Raw genomic sequence first — 22,277 nt, forward strand, 5'->3', positions numbered from 1 at the left:
CCTGCGCCCAAGAAGCCTCCTCGCTTCTTTAGTCAGCACTTCCTACTTCTCGTCCAAATAGTACCGCACACAATGACTTCCATGTTTGTGACCGTGTACAATGCTACTAATAAGTATCAGATAGCGAGTGTAGAGAAAGAAACTTTGCACTTCCACATAAAGATTTATTACTTCACATGACCATGGTTTCGATGCTCGGTCACCATCAGGAGACATATATGAAAAATATTTCAACTTATATAGCCTAGCTCCATGAGCCAGGGCATGTAAGTTCAGATAACAATATGAAATTGAAAAATAGGAAGGAGGAGTAAGGGAGAGGGGGTAAGTCGAGTACTGATGCAGCAACCTATTAGTGGGCTAGGGTAGGGGGGATGTTTGTCCGCAATGGTTTGACCCCCATTAAGGGACGGTTGATGGTCATCACTGCCTTGATGGGGGTGGGGAATGATTTAGGAGTCTCATGAATTTTAGGAGGGGGGAACGGGAGAGGTATATTGTTTCGATGACCACCTCAAATCTCTCAGACTGAAGGGATTGCCAAATTTCATCTACTTAATACCCCGCAAGCCGCCGCAAGGGCGTGTGGCGGGGTATTAAGTTCCTACTCCTCCAAAGAAATCAAACCTGCGTGCTTTCTTTTCTGTGTGAAGAAAGTCCGGTGTGAAGTTACTGCTATGATTCTTTTCCAAGAGGTGTATGGCGTATTGAGATCTGTTGTCTTTCTTTCTGAAGTATCAACGGTGTTCTTTAATCCCAATATCAAATGAACTCCCTGTCTGTCCAATGTAGATAGCAGTCAGTGCAATTGAGTTAATTAACCCCGCTTTGTTGCATCATGCCAATTTTGTCTTTAGGCGAACCCATTGTGTTTTTTATAGTGTGCGTGTTGTAAAACGCTGCCTTGATTTTGTTATTGGAGAGTATTCGTTGTATCCTGAGTGAAATGTGGCCAAGAAATTGAATCCTTCGCCATCGCTGCTTTTCAAGTTTAGACGTGTGGTATAGACGAGTACCTTTTTGGGCTATATCTGTGTTTGTTTTCAGTTGTACATGTCGTCAATCATTTTTCCCTGTACCCATTGTTGACTGCAATTTGTTTTATAATACGGAGTTACCCTTGTTTGTTGTGTGGTGACATTAGGACATTGCATACCCAATGTAACATGGCATTAAAGGCTGCACGTTTTTGTGAATTGTGATGCTCGGATGTGGAGTGGATAATTTGGCTAGAGTAAAACTTTTTCTGTGTATGGAAAGGACGAACGTTTGATTAATCATTCCAAGGCACTGTCTGATTTCAACTCACTTATCAATTGTATTTATTCATCTAAAGAATTTAACAAAGTTAAAACATTGTCCAATTGTCTTATGGATCCAGTCCAAGCACAGAAGATGTCGTCAATGTATCGGAAATAAGATAACACATTTTTATTGTATGGGATAGTTTAAAGCAAATTACTATATTTCCTAATTGTCCATATAAATGTCCGCTAGGAAGGGAGAGAGGGGCGAGCCTATGGCAAGACCTAATTGTCTTTAATGTTTACCGTTGAAAACAAAACTACTTTGATTCACACATAATGCTAATAAGTCACCACCTCCTGTGATGAGTGAACACAGGAGGTGGTGTTTTAGCCTTTACGAGGGATAACTCAGCTAGTTTCAGGACTTCCTTCCTTGGGATGCTTGTGAACATGTTGGCAATATCGTAGGACAACATACATTTTGGCGGTATTACTATATCTGACAACCTACTCGCGAGCTCGTATGAGTTCTTGATACCGTATTTTGGGGGAAAATTAGCATGTTGTCTGAGTAGGTTCTTTAACTTATGAGCAAGTGGGTGGGCTGGTGTGGAGACAAGATATCACTGGTCGGATAGGGATATCACTTCAGTGTATTTTTGGGAGACCAAAGAATCTGGTTGATTTGGGAGTATCAAGAGGAGAAGTAGCAAATTCTATAGCATGATTAAGAAGTAATAAGGATTTAAACTATATTTCTGAAGAAGGCCCTTAAACTCTTGCTGAAATAAGGTAAATTACTACCAAGTTATGACTTATGGATACTAAAAATGTATGCAATATGAACTTAATAATATAAAGGAGACAGAGTCTTTCTGTCTTTTTGAAATGACTATAAATTGCGTTATCTACATGTTCAATGGTTTTTATCTACCAATACTTTGCAGTTATTTTTTATTTAATTAAGGGCTGTATAATCGTAAATGTACGTGATATGGTTAGCTTTAACCATATAAATTCTGGGGACCAATATCTAAAGGAATATCAAAGGACTTTATTGAATCGAATAATTTTCTTCGATTTACTTGTTTATAGAATTATTTATTTTCGTTGCCATATTCATTCATCTACTAAACTAGACGACCTTTAGTGTTCCATCTGTTAAGTGTCGTTTTTCCTTCATTTTGAAACTTTTTTATGCAATGCCATCTTGCCTGCTAAATGTTTGTCGTTTCAAAATCTCAAGTACTGATGTATGTGCTAGAATGAAAATGATAATAACTTAAAATTTTCAAGAATACTTAATAAATTCTCATCAATATTTGTGCAGAAAATATGGATCATGGCGGATATTATTTAAAATTCAAATCATCAATTTGGAGTAGGATCCATTTGTTTGCTTAATCAGTCTTTAAGCCTATTGATAAATCCACTAAAGAATTTCTCTAGGACCTGAACTCAGTAATGTTGACCAGAAAGATTTTGCGGGTACAACAGTAGTCACTAATGAGATACGTTTATTTTCAGAGGATGGTTTACCGTGATATCCGTAACCCTGAGCACAGCAGCTTTATCAGATGACCTTAATGCTATATAACGCTGGTGCGACACTTGGTAATCAGAATTAAATTTCAAAAAGTGCGTAGGGGTAAATTTTGGGAAAAAGAGCGATTCCCTCTCGAACGTGTTACTGCATCTAAAATACCGTAATGGAATGTTAAGACTCGATTAAATACTTAGGAATTACGCTCATTCACGACCTCTCCTGGATGAAACACATAGATAGATAGATAGACGTCTTTATTTCAGGGTAAGATTGAGACTATGGAGTCTCTTCCACCATACGGAGAATATGTGGACAAGCTAAGAAAAAAATAGGATTTATTGGGAGAGTACTAGGTAAATGTGATGAAAAGGTCAAAGAGAAGTGTTATCTTTCACTGGTTAGGCCTCGTTTAGAATATGCTGCAAGTATATGGGATCCTCACGAAGTTGTAATAATTGCCAAATTTGATCGTATGCAGCGTAGATGAGCTAGATATGTATAACGTGTTTATGGTAAACTTATTAGCGTATCCAAAATATTAGACCAGCTAGGCTGGGAATCACTCACAGAACGAAGGTTATATTACAGATTGAAGCTCTCGCATAAATTGGTAGGAGGTCTCTTTAGCAGTGATGTTGAAAATGTATTTTTACCTCCATCATACTACGGTAGGAGAGACCGTGTTAGTTAAGTTAGAGAGATTAAATGTAGAACAAATAGATTTGAGATATCATTTTTTCCACGAACGATATGGGATCAGGAAAACATTGTCCGACCGCGGTAGGGGTACAAATATACGGGTCAAAATTAGGTTGTGAGTAATCACCTCCTGTCACACACCCTAGCGGTACCTTTGTTGGTACTAAAATATCTAACACAGAAAGTAAAAAGGAATTGAACGAACATTGAGGGAGTAATGAGAGGACCGAAGAAGGATAGTGGAGTGAGCTGTGGAAGATGATGAGGAAGAGGAAGTCATGTATTCTACATCTACATCTACACTATACCCCGCAAGCCGCCGCAAGGGAGCGTGGCGGGGGGTGTTAGGACATCACCCGTAACTAAGAAAAGAAAAAAACCGCAGTCAAAAGCCACAAATTCATACAATCCACAAACAAAACACGGTGCACATTCACGCAAAAACCCTTACACCCCACACACATGCAAACACTCAAACTACCAACTAACATACACATGCACCTACAAATATACCTGATATCTGTGCAATGTTTAATATTGTTCCGACTTGTAAATTAAATGTTTTGAATATTTCTAAAGTGACTTCGCTTACTACTATGATTTCTGATTGTTCGGGGAAAGAATGAATATTTATATCTATCTGTACTGAAATCTATCCCCCTTATTTAATCTTTGTGGTCTGATCTTCCTAAGTACTGTGGGGCCATTGTCATTCCTTTAGTGTCATCGTTAAACTCGTTTGTTCCGATCCTTTCTAAAAGTATAATTCTCGCTTGTTCTCTTCGTATCTCAAGTGGCTCCTATATCCCCTAGATGCAGCCTATATCCCCTAAGAGACCTGTTACACTTGTGTTCTTACTATAACAATTTTTAACGAATCTGGCAGATTTTCTTTGGACTTTATCAAATTTTTTTCGCCATATTTTCTCCCAAGGATTCCAAATACTTTCTGCATATTCAAATGAGGTATAACTAGAACAAACACATTACCACAAACACAAACACATCTTTTTAACTTTCTCATTACATTTCCCCGCCACTCGTTTCATAAAACCAAGTTCTTTAAAGCGGATCCGCATATTGTCGAGATATATGCTTCCCATGAAAGTCGTGGTGTTAGAACTACCCCAAATACTTAACTTGATTTGCCGCAGTTAGTATTGAACCCTCTATGTCATAGTTTATGTCCTGTTTGCCACTTTATTTGTTCCAAAATTTCAAAACTACATATTTGTCAATATTATGTATTAAGCCCCATTCCTTGCACCAATCCGAGATTGTGTCTTTAGAGAGAAGCTCGCGATCTAGTTGTCTACTTATTTCCCTGTATACCACGATACATCGAGCAGAGATTGAATTCATCTAAAGATAATTGAAGGAAGAAAAGGAGAAGAAGAATGTCAATTAATATAAGGAAAGGTATGCACCAAAGTCAAATGAAGATAGAGACTCAAGATCCGCGTCCATACCCAACCGAAGTAGAGAGATTGATGGCTGAAACCTGTAAAAAGACATATCCACCAAATAAGAAGGAACTGCATCGACATATTATATGAATAAAATCAAAGGAAACAACCGAACTAAAAATAAACACATTAATGCAACCGTTTCAACTACTCTTCAAGGCAAAAATGATGTAAAACATAGATCTAGTTTCTTTCTGCATATTTAATGTTTTTTCTAAAAGACTTTGTTTCCATCATATCCTTTGCTTAATTTAATCGTTTATGAATCACAATATTTCTTCATAATTTACGCAAAAAGATAGCTGCTCTTATAGGCGCCTGTGAACACGTCCTATCATGATTGTATGGCCAATGATATGCCTATCGATAATGATTCATGCAGCCATAAAATGCTTCTGAGAATCAAATCATCGTTGTCAGAAGAGGGGAAAAAAGAACGATCGCATTCTGAGAACTTTGTAATATCGCTCGGTTGCCTGGAACCGCTTGGCTTTCGAGACAAGAATAGTTTTGCATGATTGACAATACACTCCCATTATCTTATTATTTCCTCGCTATTCATTATCAACCTTCACGCCGTATCCTTCCCTCTTGCACCGCTACGTGAAGACTGTCCGCGTTCCTACCCTACTGAACCGACTTCCTCTTTCTTCTTTCCCCCTCCACCTCCAGTCTTACAGGTAGCCGCCTCCCCCCCCCCTCCACCTCCACCCGTCCTCCTTCCTCCCCTTCCCCTCCTCTCCGCCCGATCCACTCTCTCACCTGGAGGAGGATAGACCGAGTGGAGAGAGGCGGGCACTTGCGGAAAGGCGCCCAAGACAGCAAGACGCGAGACAGCCATCCCCGCTGGACGCACTACCCGACTCTGCGAAGCACCGCCTTCCAGTAGCCCGGCAGTCAAGACGACCGATTGTGCAGCAGTCGACGAATACCCACAAAAGTCAACGAGATAGGGAGAGAGGTCGAACTTTGTGGACTGTGTTCGTGTGAATCCACCCCAGAGTCCGTCCTCCGAGACTGAAGAAAGCAGTTCGTCATTCGGCAAACCGATTCTGTTTCAATTTTTTTCATTCCAAGGGTTCGAGAGTGGTGGTCCTTGAAGGGTTTCAGCATGTCGGCCGTTCGGGGCATCTTCGTCCTCTCGGTTCTCCTGGTCGTCCTTCAAGGCGTCGCGTCGCAACATTATCCGGTGAGCATCTAGAGATTTGGGGTCTTGTGCCGGGGTCTCCACTTTGGGCGTGAGTGACCCCAGCACTCATTCTCCATTCTGGCCATCATAAGCAAAAGCGTCGTGCGCTCTCTTCGCGGGATCTTGCATAAAATGATGGTTCTTTCAAAAACACAATATTTTTTTACCTCATTAACGGGACCTGCATTGCTTTCTAGCTTTTAGTTTTAAGTTATTCCATTTCGACTATCGACAAGTTTTATTTTTGTAACACGACCGAAAGTCTACTTTGCCTAAATTACATTAAGTTTTGCTCATTGAAATGGTAATTTTCATTATTCGTCAACCCCTTTGATATTTCAAACATTTATCCTATGCGCCGTCAATTGATAAGTGTAATTTCAATGCTTTCCTAAATGAACGCGTATTAAATTAGTTAATTTTTAAACAAGGACCTTGGAGTTATGATGTTTTCGTTTCTGAGAGAATAAAAAAATAGAGACTATTAGAGGTTGATTTTGATTATTCTCAATAAAAATTGAGCATTAAAACATCTCCGTGCAATTCCTCTATTTATAAAATTACTAATTTATGGTTTCAGTGAATTTTCTATAAAACTAAATTCGTTGTATGAAAAACTAGAAGGTTGCTTATCATCTCAATTTTTCATTGCATTTACACGAATATGATTCTATTTCTGATTCCTCGGGTTCGATTCCAGCCTACGTGGGGTTTCCTCCACCTAGAGCTCTGGTGTTTGCAATTGTATTTGATGTATTTATGTACCAAGTAGGGGTTAGTTGCAATAAGTGATTAAAAAATCTCAAACTCGCCGAATCAAAGTCGTTTAATGAATAAATGATAGTAAATAGATTAGCCAGCCTCCTCATAGTCTCATAGACCGTTTTTCGAGTGTGGTTTAGAGAAAAGTTCCTAGGAATGCATCTCCACTATAATTTTCGCATCAGATATCAACTCTTATCCGCGATCAAATTTAATTTAGGAAACTGTGAATTCATTTAATAAATAAGTACTTCCATCACTATATTGCCATGCTAACTGCTGAACTAGCCATGCTTAGAATTACAATCAAGTAATTACCTAAATTAATTCTTATGAATCCATAAGTCTCTTGCTATCCATGGTGTGCGTTCTCTAAAACGTTCATCATATCAGCAACTTTTACTTTCTAATCTCTAAATGGTTTACAATTTCATCAGCTGGTCTAAAATGATACTAGATGGTATTCACTTCGGCATTAGCGTATATTTTGAAGGCTTCAACTCGAAGTGATAAGGAAAAGGAATGAGTGAAGCACTTCTGAGAGAAGGAGGTCATCCTAGATTAGGGAAATTCACTAATCCATGCGCTGAATTTCTCTTTTCATGAGGTAGTTGTTGTTTCATTGGAGACGTCCAATGCTAATATTTTCGATGCTAAGCATATCCGCATTAACTCCAGGTAAAATATTAATATTTGCATATTCCCTGAAAAATTTGACTTTTTTGACTCAGTAAATAATTACAAAAGAGGTAAAATCAACGAAGTCCGTTGTATTTTAGGACACTTCAGGTTTTCGAATGTATTGAAAAAAATGTGTTTCATTTGACAGAGAAAGCCAAAGTTTTTGGTAAATCGTAAATAACTCCCTTCGGAAAAAAACTGTTTTGCATTAGCTGCACTTCTGAATCTATACAAAGATTATTCATAGCCCTGGCAGTTGAAATAATTCATAAATTTTAAGTGATATCATTCTAAGAACATGATGTACAGGTATATCTGTGATTTCACTTCTGCACTAGTTTCCTCTTGAACCTACCAACAAATAATAAAAACCAACTGACTCTAATTTAGAGAATAATAATTGTTAAAAAATGCAAAATGCTTAAACAATGATAGAAAACGGAAACAAAAGGGGGTAGTTAATCTTATGTCACTAAGAATTTTGGCGTAAGTATGTTTAACTTATTTGGTGATATACTTTTGACGCCAATTTTTTAAATAATTATCCTAATCATAAAATTACCTGTGTAAGATATGTGTGGTATGTTAAAATTGATTAATTATTCAATTTTAATAACTTCCCTGGAATAGCGATCGCCGGACCCCGGAGCCATTATTTTATTTGTTTTGACGCCACTCGCCTTGGCATTAGACGTTGAGTAGGTTATGCTTCAATACTTGAGAAACGGATTTTAGGGTAGATATAATCATTACATACTGAGGTAACATTCCTAGTTAATGCTGTTTCAGCTGAATCAACAAAAATGAATTTATATTCATAAAAAAACAAGACAAAGCCCCTTTTGCCATAAAATAAATCCTAACGATATTTATTGAAAAAAAGTATTGACTTAAAGCGAGCAGTCAGGAAGGTTAAGCACGTCCATTTGAATTCAAAATTCGGGGCATTGAATTCTGCCTCATGAAAAGATTTCTGTGAAAAGAAAGTAATTTGGTTCTGAGGAAAACCTAGGAAATCAAGACTTAATTTTCTCAATAGTACAGGTTAAAACCAGAAGTAATTATCAGCTTATATTTTGTAATGATTTTGTCTATCGTTTGATGAAGGATTTCTTTTAGATCGCAGAATATTTCATGATGCTTTTTTTGTGTAAAAGGTTAGTGTAATGATCAATTTTCAATCACAATTACATATATTACGAGTGAATTTATTTAAAACGACAAATATATGAATCTGTTCATAACCATAAATGTATTATGGAAGATATTATTGTTGTCATTTCTTTGATGATACCATGGGAGAGAGGGGAGTAAATGGGCTTGGCCGGAGACTGGAAAAAAACGGAAAATATTATTTCTTTCCTTCCGATGCGTCATTACTTGGTATCTATGCACTTTCCCTTGAGTATTAGGGCGAGTTGACCCAACTTATACATATGTATATATAAATATATAATTATTATGGAGTAAGAGAGAAGTAGCTTCAATTTTCGTAGAGGCCCCCTTCCCCCGATGTGTATTTTTGCGCTTAAGACTTCTCCTTCGCCCCTGGCATCTTCAAAATTCAGCGCAGGTCTCAAACTCGACCTTGGGCCAAGCCACCACGCAGTCTGCATCGTGGTCTTTCAAGGCTGCTGAGGACCTTCGTAATTTGGTTACACATTCCCCTCATGCATATCAGAAGCACGAGAGGCCACTTTCACGGGTATCATTCACATAGTCCACTCACTGACTAGTAATTTTCCCAAATTATCCCACGTAGGTAATTTGCTATTTAATTTATTTCTAAATTGCATTCAACCAACTTTCCTCCATCCCCCCCCCTCCCCAAGGGAAACCCATATAAGTTCATATCGTCTGTCTGGAGTTGAAAAATATAGAAACGTTTTCCAATGAGGATTTTGGAATATGGACAGAGGGATATGAAAAATATATTCTTATTTACCGCATGCCTATTTGCTTAACTTAATAGGAATTTGTATTCCGGTGACCTATGCTGGCACATTTAATCTCGATTTCGCTCTTTTTATTTAAGTTAGCGTAAGGTAAACAGACATTTAAATCTTTCTACTTATTCTGAATCATTTATCATGCATGGACGCTGTCTAACAATATTAGTTTTAATCCACTTGTGACTTAAAGTGTTGCATCTTGCATCGCTGAACGTATTTTAGTATTAAGAAAGATTTCCGGCCTAGGTTACATTGTTGACTTTGTGTACCTATTATTTTATGGAATATGTTGATTCTAAGATCATTGGACTTCATCTTCTAGGATAGAGCCATTAAATTATAAAACATATTCGTTTATAAAAATATAATTAATCGCTATCCCACTTTTATTACCTATGCTGGACAATATGTTTGCCTATAAATAAAGTGCTAAGCACATCGATTTACATATGAATAGGGTGTTGATTAGTAGTCATCATTATATCTGTAAATGCCGTAAATTTACTTTCACAGCGTTAAGCGCGATTTACTAGGTAGAAGAAATCCTACGTGTATGGCCAATCACCATCGCTCATGGATGAAGTAATATCCAAAACGTAATAAATTATATTTAATCCAAGTTTTCAAAGAAAGCTTTGGAAAGTATTTTCAGCAGCTGTTTTAAATTATAAAAAAGGTATAATGCTAGATGCGTAATTTTTAAGGTGACAGGGTCAATGGAAGAATAGTAATTATAGCACGTAAGGAAAAACTTTCATTTTTGGGGAAAAACTATCTTAAAAATTCCAGATTTTGAGGACAGTTTTTTTTACCAGCGACACACATGTACTTTTTGGTTTTACTAAAGGAGATTTGCATTTAGACTAATCAACTTGAATAGTACCTACCTGAACTTGGCTGACAAATAACGTTGATGGAAATCAGAAATTGGTACTGTCTACCCCTAAAAGAAAACATCCAATATTTTCTAATAAATATACATACCCATTCAACAGAGTGAGCGCGAGAAACATATCTAAATTGAATCCTCCGTGAATAAAAGGAGTAGCTAGTTACTCATGGTTTAAAATATTTTACTAGCTAAGTTTCAAGATTAGTATCTGTGGAAAACAGTATTGTAATTATTCCTGGGGCCCAGTCCATCATAGCAGTAGTGCTCGCTGAATAGAATGCAAATTCGGAGAGGTGACGTCAACAAACGCCCCCCCCTCGGGAGAAAACAAATGCCGACCGACCAGTCGACCAATCGGTTGGCGGTACTGTGACCCGCTAAGCCGAAGGCTATTATTCCTCATGCGGGCCGGAACCTTGTGACCGTGAAGTGAAGGTAGGGCGAAGGTTTGACCCTAGGCGTCGGAGGAGAAAAATATCGCAGCTAATGATATTCGCTGCCTGTGCTTGCGAACTTGGATGGGATGGAGAATCCCTTCGGCGATTTTCCACGGATGCCTTCGAACATGCATATTCATCCGCACATCCATTAAATCCACCGCCAGGATACGATGAGTGGCGACGATTAAATGCCTTCGGCGCTGTGGCGGGTTGAGGTGGCCGGCCGGCTTCCTCGGCGGCCGGCGTCTCTTCCGCCCTACCTCCCCGCCCCCCCTGGGATCCGACGTCATTTGCGAGATGGAATCGCTCGTATCCTGCGAAGGCGTATCGGGACGGCGGATTGATGTGGCTCCGAGGGGAGGAAAATGGCGTGACCGAACGAATCTCAATTCTCTTGCTGTTTCCCTCCAGCCCTCTCGTCCTCTCCGACAATCAAGCGTTCTAAGATGTTTTTTGTCTTGAATTTAAGGAACTATTCATCTCAGAGCGTTAGTTTCTGTATGTGGTGTTCCATGACCTCCAAACGGAGCCAATTATTTCAAGAAGGAAGCGCTGGAATTGCATAAGGTTAAATGGGCAAGGACTCCAATGAGCTGGCATATATGCCAGCAAGCTTTCGAAGCCCTTTAGAAATAAGGACTAAAATATCATAAAATGAATTCTTCAAGCCACGCGGTTGAGGGTATGATTTCGATTTACGGGGAATGGGTGATAATATCTCGGTATCCGAAGTACTCACACTGCCTTGTTTGCAACAGAAAAAAGTTTTTTATATCTAGTTTATATCTGTATCACTAGCGCCTCGAGTTATTTTCCTTCAATTAATTTCGAAAGCTGTTCCCTATATGAGATAAAAATCACTAAAAAAAGAACATGCGTGGAGAAGGTATTTGATAATTTAGTTCAGTAGCATGAAGTGATAAAAAAGGATTAGTTTGGGTGGTATTTTTCGGTTTGCTTAAAGGTTTCATGAGATTTATGAAAAGGTGTTCATAAAGTCCTTTCCTTTATTTATATCAATTTAAATGCATGGAGTGGCATGGCTTCTTAGCCATCCCCGAGAAACTTTATAACGATATGATTATCGAGGTATTATTATGAACATATTATACTTGTTTTTGCACTTATCAGGCGAGTAATTTAATTCTTTGGGTATTTATCTAGGTTGAAAAGTCTCTACCCTATCGCCTACCGAACAACTACATAGACCCGGCAAAAATGTAGTAATTGGAATGGTTAGGCAAATATCCGCGTGGGCCATACATCATAGGCCAGCTCAAATGGACACAAAAGGCTTTCTATACTCACTCTTAAATTTGGGAATGTATTAGAGGAAACAAGGAGTGCAGAGAAAGGTATTTCAAAAGAAAATTGTTCCAATGTTTCATGTAATGGAGTTCTCACTTCTGAAAGATATGCGACGCATTATGAAGATGATGCTTTGGAATTGAAACGAGTGTTGATGGCTGATGATACGGGCGTGAATTGAGTTTTGAATGGGGAGCGGGGTAACTGTGATTCTGTATTAAGAGGCGCGTGACCGTGTTTCCAGGAAGAGGTCATGAGGCAAGTAGAAACGAAGAAAACAACTAATGCAAGAAATGTACCAAAATGTGTATGAGAGAGCTAAGATACAGCTGAAGACGCCTGATAGTAATGCCTATTTCCGAGAAAAAAAGCGATTTTAAAAAACAAATTAGATGAAAATAATGTGTTAAGTCTTGTCTAGAAAATGCTGTACTCTAAGTGCCAATATCATCCAAGAGAAAACGGAGTAATTGAAGAAATGTGAGCCGAGAAAATATAAACGTTTACGGACCAAGCTATGGGTTATCCCAACACATATCTCTTCAATCTAAATGAAACAAGATAACACAATGCGATTTTTTATTGTGCAAATAGCAGCTTGAAGGAAAACCTAGGACATAAAAGTACATGAAAATTGCAGAATCTTTGACTGGTAGAAAAAAATTTATTTGAAATTAAAAGTACACGATTGCTGGTACATTTTACTCCTTTTTATTCCACTCGGGTTTCATTTAGAAAATAATTGCATCGAATAAGAGCCAGGAAATGTTACAGCCGCATTCAATTTAGTTGAATCATGAAAAAAATAGTTAGATTTTTAATCTATATAATGGGGACAACGACTTAAGCGATGGACAGATCAGTTTTTTCCATCTCAATGCACAGAAAATCCATCTTAAATTAAGGAGAATGGCTGTAATACATGATAACATTTTCTAGTATAACCCCTTCTGAGAAATCGTTCGTTTAAATCGCATCGTGATGACGTTAATTAGAAACTAAAGAATTCGCTCAAGTCTGGAGGTGTATGGGGATCGGGATTGTTGCGATGGCTATCGTACTGGATTCCCACCCAGAGGGCTCGGGTTCAAATACCGGCGGTTTTGAATATTTTTCAGAGGTATCTCGATCCCTACTTGAGGTGCTTTGTGGAGGGCACTTCGAGTGAGTACGCCGTCCGTCGCATGGGACGTTAAGCTGCGGACCCCTTGGTGCCTTTCGTTAAGAGTAGGCTAAAGCCGACGACGGGTTTCTCTCCCCCCTTCATCCCTTCCTGTCCATTCCCTATGGCGCAAATGACCTCAGCTCTCGCTCACCTCCCCTGAATACTACTACCACTACCGGAGGTGTATGCTCTCTCGCCTTCACTTCACTAGGAAACTTTATCCCTAGAGAATAGTAGACCTATTTAAAAGACACGCTACATAGATATCCAGGCTTGAGCTTTCCTTTTCTCTCTGTTTCTTAATAACTTATCATTAAACTCCGTTTAATTGCCTCCGAATAAAAAAAAGTTTTTTTTACGAGAACCTTGTTGCGCAAGGATCGGTTATGCGTCAGCTTACTATGTACATGTTTTCAATTCGAGTTTAGATGGTGTTCCTGTTTACGGATGGCGGGAGAGGCAAAGGGAGGGGACTAGCCGGTTGCTTTCGAAGGGATTCGAAAGGAAACCGGCTTCTCCGTCCAGGGAAACCCGGAAATGAATGCGGGTGGAAACAATCGCCTTCAGCCAATTAGATGGCTCGAGGATAAAGTTCTTGCTGTGGTTGGATTCCATATAAAAAGGGACGGTGCAAACCTTTTAGCCCTTGTCAACACTACCACATTCTAATCAGTCATGAAATCAACATGACCTATCGATCAGGTGAAGTCTCCGGAGTGACCCTTCGCCCTGAGAGTCAATGAGGGGGCGTCCATTAGTTTCTCCACAGCTGACTACGGACTGATCGGCTGATTTTTCAACGTAATATTCCCGTGTCTTCCCCAGAAAAAAAATTAAGACTTCCTAAACGCGAAGCAATTGGGCTGGACGCTTGTGTAAAAGTGAGCTTACTCATGAACCGGTTCTATGAAACCGGTTACGTCGTGCCAAACAAAGTTGGAACCATTTTAAGCGCCTACCAACATGGTGGGGTCAAGGAGACAAGGTAGAAATGATGCGTTCCTGCTTCGTTGAATCGATAAATATAGTAGGATAATACTGATACCATATTCTCAAAATGTATAAATCTACTATATATCTAAGTAAAATCCAACAAACCATCGGCTAGAAACGCACACACTAGGAATGCGTAGTACACGAAGTGTTGTGGTTATGAGCCGTAAATGAAAGACGGGAAGCTGCCACAAAAGATTTCTGTCATATGAGGCAATGAAAATTTATGGGTGTCGAATCGAATCTCGAAGGAGAGAGTATCTCCAATAGCAGAGAAACGATAAAAGCAAAGAAAAAGTGGCTATAAGTAAATATTTAGAGACGAGCGGAAACTGCGTCAGGAGAAAAAAAAGAAAATACTTTCAAACTTCGAAAGCAAGTTAATAGGTTAGCTGACACTTTGACGCATTTAGTAAACTGATATTGTCCATAGCTATGCAAGAGAAGAAACGGAAGTAAATATATTAGTCTGTGCAACTTAATGATAATATTTATTCCTTCGCTAATGTGGGTCACAACTGTTCAATTTTCTGATTGTTCTCTGAAATAACACCTGAAACCTATTCGTGATGCAATTCATTTCTCTGTTGTTCTTGTATGCATGGCCATTTCTTCCATAGCGAAATGGAATTTCAAAAAAAAGGGGCGGAGGTACATGTAAAATTGAAAAAATGGATTTAGTGCTGGAGTCATACGGAATTACTGTTCAGTGAATTTGAAGAAGTATGTATGCTCAGATCCTTGCAGGAAATGTGCATAAGAGATTCTGTAAATAGAAACTATTCCAGTTTACGGCGAAAAATACACATTTAGAAATTAACTTCAACTCTTTCATGCCCTGGGGGATATGTATGTGTGTGTTTTTCGGCCAGAATTCTTCCGCATGATTTGAATCTGGAGTAATCGAGGTTATCACCGTTAGGTGCGTAACTCTGAGCGTATTTATGTCACACAAAAAAGTCGAATAGAAATGTTAGAGTTGCGCTTAGGGAAAGGAGGAAGAAGTGAGAGAAACCAAGCGTCTCTATGAGAGTCAATTCTCTGAAAAAACACTCACTGTAATAACCGTGCTTCAAGCCGACAGGCAATGTAATGCACTCATTGGCACGAAGCTCACTGAGAATGGATCGGAGCAAGATCGCGTCCCCCCCCATTAGTTGAAAACGCGTAAAATTTGACGTATCGTGAAGATTTCATTTAAGTTGCGTTTGCGTAAAGATATTTTCTCTTTCAACATTATACTTATATATACACACACACACATATATGCATATGTATATATATACACACAGATATATATATGTATATATATGTATATATATATATATACACACACATATATGCATATGTATATATATATATACACACATATATATGTGTATATATATATATATATATATATATATATATATATATATATAATCTCTTTCTGTGTGATTTAATTACAGGAAAATAATTTTGTCAATTCTTTGAGTCATAACGTCTCATTAATATATTTAGTGATAGGATCGCATTTTGACCACTTGAAAATTACCCCGTTTGTATTTAAATTCTTGTAAAGTTGTATAACTTACCACTTCAAATTTTTTGCAGAGTTTTCGTCTCCATATCTTCACTTTGCTCCTTTTTTGTGGTCAATGCGATCTTTCTAAATTACTTAGCGAACAGCATTGCTATTAATTATATTATTTGAAGCAATTTTTTATATTTCTATGACTACTCACACTTCTCCTTGTGTTAAAACGCCATGCACTTTGATTTATAAGTATTTCATTCAATCCTTCCTGGTTCTCGAGGAAGGGCAAATTATACATTTGACTATTGTACGCCGCTTTTGTATTTCTTGGTCACCAGGATCTCAGTATTTTCATCTTTTCTCTTTAAGACCCATACTTGCTCTGCTGACCGTAGCTTCCCAGTCACTTATACCCTTCTTCCCAATTTTTCTTCTACAACTTTCTGTGTACCGTTACTTCACTTTCCCTAAGCCTTCAAATGATAATTTATCCATATTATAGTCTAAAGCTACATAAATATTCATTTTATCTTAATTATTTTTAACGTGTGTGCAACATCATCTTGCTATGTCAACGCAATTATTTTATGTTAATTTCAAATTGTTAGCAAAGATTATTTTCCAATTAGTATTACGAACAGTAGAAAAACTTAAAACAAACATCTACAGTATGCTTATTGCGTGTTTTAATGGCTCAAACGTCTCCGTCTAAAACTTTAAATTCCCATTATATCATTGAATCCATGAACGCTTGGATCAATTCCTACTGCGAAAGGTAAATTGGCGACAGAACATCGAAGAGGAACAGCGAAAACCGGATAAATATTGGTGATCCAGAGCACCGAAAAATAATTATATTAAAATATTTGACCCTCTTTCGACAAATTTACCAAATAAAATCCGTAGGACATTTAAAATTTGGCCGGAATTACATGCACATTTGGCTGAGAAACTCCATGGAGAGAAAAAAGGGCGTTTCACAAGTAAGATCGTTCTGGGCAAAACTATCCTCAATTACCTGGAATGTCCCATCCTCTCACATTTGGGAATCAATTATTTCGTACTAGGATTTCGCATTAGAACAACACATTTACTATTTACAAAAGATAAATTGGACTTCAATTTCCATGCTAAATTTTGTAAACCACAAAATGGAGACAAATTAGATTCACCGCGTTTGTGGGCTATGCTGTAAATTCATACGATGTAAACTCATATGTAAATTCTCGAATTGTTTTTTCATTTGTAAAGTAATACTTTCAATGGATAAAAAGAGACGTTTCAGGCGTGATATGGTGGAATATCATGATTAATTAAAAATAGCAATTTTCCACAAAAATAATATATATATATTTAGTATATTTGTGGAAAATTGCTATTTTTAATTAACTTTCAATGGAGACACAATGTGTTGTAAAATTTCCGATGATCTTACTTTTATTTATCTATAATTTATAAATCAGTCTGTACAGACTTGGTTATCTCAAAGGAGAGCTGAAGATCTCCCACTACACTACGAGTCAACCTAATTACTTTACTTTCTTGAGGATTACGAGGATTACGAACGCCTTATGAAGGCAAAGCATTATTTAACATACAATCACTTTGGTTATTGCGTGTCCAGTTTTCCAATGATCTTACTCAGCGCATCTCTCGATGGATATTAGTAGAAGTATTTAGGGGAGGCGACCGACAGCTGGGTTCATTTGCGTCATTAGGGATGGATAGAAAAGGATGAAGGGTGGAGAGAAACCCGGCGTCGGTATTAGCCTTCTCTTAACGAAAGGCGCCAAGGGGTCCGCTGCTTAACATCCCATCTGACGGACGGTTTACTCACTCAAAGTGCCCTCCACAAAGCACCTTAAGTAGGAATCGGGATACCAGTGGAAAATATTCGACGCCACCGGGATTCAAACCCACGCCCTCAGGGGGAGAAGCCAGTGCGATAGCCACCGCACATTCTCTATCCCCCTCCATGGATATTCCGCTATTTTAAAGAGTCCTCAATGTCCTTGAGAAGGTAAACAAAACATTGCACAACCTCAAAAAAAATGAGCTGAGAAGTGCTATTATAATGCGAGATGATACGTGAAAAAAACATGATTTCAACATTTATGAGATCACTCAGAGACGGCATTCGATTTCGCAACCGTTAAACATGAAGGAACTCCGTAGTGAAAGACAATGCTTGCGAGTAGGAAATAGTTCATGCGGCGAAACCTGTAATTTATCCAGGCACAGCCGATCTCTCCAGAATCTGATGGCGTGTTACTTTAAGGGAATAAATCCCTCCAAAAGGTTCCAAAGATTTCTACTTGATAAAATATCTAAGCATCTAATTTCAAATCTCGGATCGCGGAAGAAGTATTTTGATAGGACTGTATTGGAAAATGAAGCACTTATTCGTCGATAATGATGGACGAAATGTTTACTCTTCATAGTTCACATCTAACGTTTCAATCTAATTTGAAGCAATATTATATTGTTCAATAAAATGCTGTACTAGAATAAAACAGTGTTCTTACAAGGCTGAACAACTTTCATTTTTGCCTTTAATCATTAAAAATTACTTTATTCGGTCCATTAATGTGTAATAACATAGTAAATAATTAAGGATTTGGGCAATAAAGATAAAAATATATAAGAGAGTTTCGATTTCCACATATTATTTTCATGTTTAATATATTTAGTCATTCTATATCATCTCTTCCTGGACATAACCATTACTTTGGCAAAAAATAGCGCCTTAACTATTCGGATTGCAGCCATAATACACATTTCCCCTTCCTCTTGCATTAACGGAAAGAGTTGAGACACGTTGGTTGAAAATTTCTAGGCCATATCATTTCAGTATTTATGCCATCGCTAAGGATTGGTTCTATTTTCTCAACGGCAAAAATTAAGCATTCACGCTGATGAGGTCTCCCGCGCCTTTTCCATTCCGTCAAGAGTTTGCGATGCACATTAACACCTGGAATCAATGTCAGAACGTTATTCGGGAATATTGTTTAGCAATGTTCCATCAATGAACCATAAAAAATGCAGCCTTAAATCTATTTGAGTTTCCTCCTCTCAACTCCTTTATCGAGTGTATTCTCGTAAAATATCTTGAAAAAAATTTACGAGTGTTTTTGAATGCATTACGAAAGTAGGACTCCTACAAAAAGCGAATAAATTTAACGGTGGCTTTCGTAATATTTTGCGCGGCGGTTTTCTTTACACGATGAAAATGAATGAAAAGGTATCCTCAGGGAATTTTGCGGATTACTCGGAAAACATTGCGCTAAACATACTCTTTTTGTTATGAAAAATGAAAGAACAAGTTAGCACTGACTATATGTGCGGGCTTTTCTGTTGTGATTACCGTTAAATTACCGTGGAAAACTAATGAATATTCCAGCACCTGGTATAAAAAAATCAGACTCCTGGGATGACGTAAAAAAACCGAAAAAAAGACAGCGGCTCACCAAGCGCCAGTGGGGGGTAGTGCATGCCCACCGGTCGTCGCGTACGCCAGCTAGGAGTTGCGAAACTCGTGAGCGAGGTAATTAATATCCACCGGAACACTTATCGATAAATCCAGATCCATTGCCTATGGGCGTATTCTCGTGAGATCGACCTGGTGACGCGCACCGCAAGGGTAGTCGACCTATATTTCGGTCATGCGCCTCCCTCCGATGCTACCAAGCACGTCTCCCGAGGCCGGGAAGGACGAAGAAAGCGGCCCATAACGTCCCTCTCCACTTTTCCAAGGGGACGCCCGTCTTCGTTACGCATCGGCTCTATCCGGGCGCGAAGGCTGAATAAGCCGCGGAAGCAAGCGACTCGACAGACGGGAAGGGCATCGTGCGACGATCCGTGCAATTCAAACGAGTTAAGGGGACTCCCGCGCACAGAAATCACTTCAATTGTTACTTCTAGTGCTGTCTCTTCCTAAAATACACGTGTGAAGTCAACGTTCGGTCGTTTTCAATCGGTGGCACATAAATTTGTATTAAGTTCTCGAGCAATTACCTTTCATTTACACCTCGCCGTGGTGTTTATGGATTTCTTCAGCTTATGCAACGCACCTAAGGTCACAAAATTATGCAATTTCAACGGGTTATCACTTCCGTCCCATCTGTTTCAATGGTAAAATCACTCTACTGTTACTTGATAGGAGAACACAAGTACATGCATTTCCTTGGGTGGATTCTAATTCGAATCAAGAAAAAATTCCCCAGATTAATTATGTTTTCCTAAACTTGTTCGGAGAATAAGTGAAAGATGAACCGTTCTTACTATTACTAAAACTACCAGTATCCCATTTGGGAAAAGTCTAAGATTTAAGCAGATACCTATCACGTATTTTTGATTTATTCGCAAATTCCTCAAAAGTTATGAGAAAATGCAGTTTGATACAGTTAAGTGTAATGACGAAAGCTTTTTATGCAGTTTGAGGAAATTAATTTCAAATGACTAAAATTATTTCTAAATTAACATATTTACACAAAAATGTACCTGATGACGACTTTATAAGCCGAAACCTGGGTCGTGCTTAATACAATATATGTGGAATAACTAAGTATTTATTTTCTGAAAATGTATCTTATTTCAGCATATATAACCGGGAAAAACTATTAAAATTCCGAAACTCTATGCATAAAATGTTAAAAAAAAGTGCGAATATCAAGTACTATGATTTCGCATAAAAGAGGAATTCGGTACATTGATCAGCTCATAGATTGTAATGGCAGAGATTTGAGTCAGAAGAAGCAAGAAATTGCCCAAAATTTGGGAAACCATCGCTGTAAAGTAGATTTTCCATTTCCTTTCCCGAATTGAAAGATATTTGAATGACATAACATTTTCATTCAAGAAGGAAACTTTCTAAATAATTGTGTAAATTTGAGATGTATTTCCATTTGTAAAATCATTTTAACTTATACAGTAAAATGCGTTTTTGATTAATTATTCTCTGAAAAAAAACGAATCCAAATACCATGACTAAGCCCAACTGGCAGAGTGACACTCTATTTTTTATTGACCGGTTGTGAAAAAATATCGAGGGCATTTCAGCAACGGTCGCTAAATTGAAACATGACACGAAATTGCACGCTTCGTTTAAAAGACAGAACCAGTTTGATTGGAATGGACTTGGAATCATAAATACGTAGGGATTGCTTGTTTCGTTTCACTGAACTAACATCCCCATCAATCGAATGCGAAAAACAGGCAATGTAGCTTCATTCAATTCAACTTTAAAAAATAAACGCTCTTACACTTGCCTATGATGCTTTGGTCAACTAAAAAATTCAAAGCCATGTAAAACTTAAATATTAGATTATTTTAATTGGATTAATTTTCGAATGAAATCATGCAGCACACGATTCAGCATGAATACGTACTTACATATAATGAATGAAATGAGAATGAATAAAATGTAAAAGTTGAATTTAGATCACCATGTGAAATTACATTTTAAAAAATAAGATAATTTAAATCTTCAACTATAAAAATTTGACCAGAGATATTACTTTTATTTCACGCAAAAATTTCAAAATAAAGTGAAATTTTTTGAAAATAAATACTTAGGACGGGAAGGAGGGGGTGAAAATTCCGCCGGAAATGCTCTAGTTTGTATATTGGACACGAAATCGAGAAACTTCTCAATCTACTGGTCCAACTAGAACCTTGCATGGAAAATGCATTTCGTGGGATGACGCTTGGACCACCGTGAATGGTGCTTGGAAAAGGACGATGGTCGAAAGAGTAATGCCCATTCAGAGAATAATGAGTTGTAAATTGGTATTAAAGAGTGTCTATTTTTCACAATTCCGAACCAAAATGAAATATGTTTGCTTGATGCTTTCAGCTGGGGTGAAAGGCCAATTGACAGATCTGTCACATGCAGAGTCGGTGGTCTCTGGTTCTTCTAGGTGATTGTATCGATTCGTTCTTTGCCCAAGTATTGTTGTACAAAACAAGTGCCAATATCCAGGTGACAAATTTAATAGGAATACCAAAATGGTACCAAGGACTGCTATCTTTAATACATGAATTTCACTCCCTGCTTCCCCAAGAGCCATTGGATTGATAGAAATTGGCATGATTTATTTCTATTATTTCCTAAAAATTACTTCCAGTTTTGCAACTCCCAAATTAAATTGACAATCTCTCGATCGCTGATTAAAAAATGTATTGAAATAAAATATATATTTGCAGAAGGGAGATCAAGTAAACGGTGATTGGAGAATTAAGACAACAAACAATTTTATGAGGAAATATTGTCACAGAAACGTTAGAAAGAGTTTGAAGCCTTTCGTGGGAGACTAAAGAAAATGCAGACAATCCCAAGTGTACAGATACTTTTTTCTAATAGATGATATTATTAATAAATATTTACACCTTGTGATTTATGGTTATACGATTATTTTTCCGG

General features: G+C 37.9%; 1 protein-coding gene across 1 annotated transcript in view; it reads left to right on the forward strand.

Moving 5' to 3' along the window:
- The first annotated feature begins 5,750 nt into the window (after positions 1–5,750).
- The window catches only part of Obp73a (Odorant-binding protein 73a), a 46,045-nt gene continuing 29,518 nt past the window's right edge, over positions 5,751–22,277 (forward strand). The window contains exon 1 of the mRNA XM_071599205.1: positions 5,751–6,147. Coding sequence (XP_071455306.1) covers positions 6,070–6,147 — 78 coding nt within the window. The 5' untranslated portion in view covers positions 5,751–6,069. The remainder of the gene's footprint in view (positions 6,148–22,277) is intronic.

Source organism: Hetaerina americana, unplaced genomic scaffold (assembly GCF_022747635.1).
Source record: "Hetaerina americana unplaced genomic scaffold, ioHetAmer1.1.p SCAF_11, whole genome shotgun sequence".
Taxonomy (NCBI): Eukaryota; Metazoa; Arthropoda; class Insecta; order Odonata; family Calopterygidae; genus Hetaerina; species Hetaerina americana.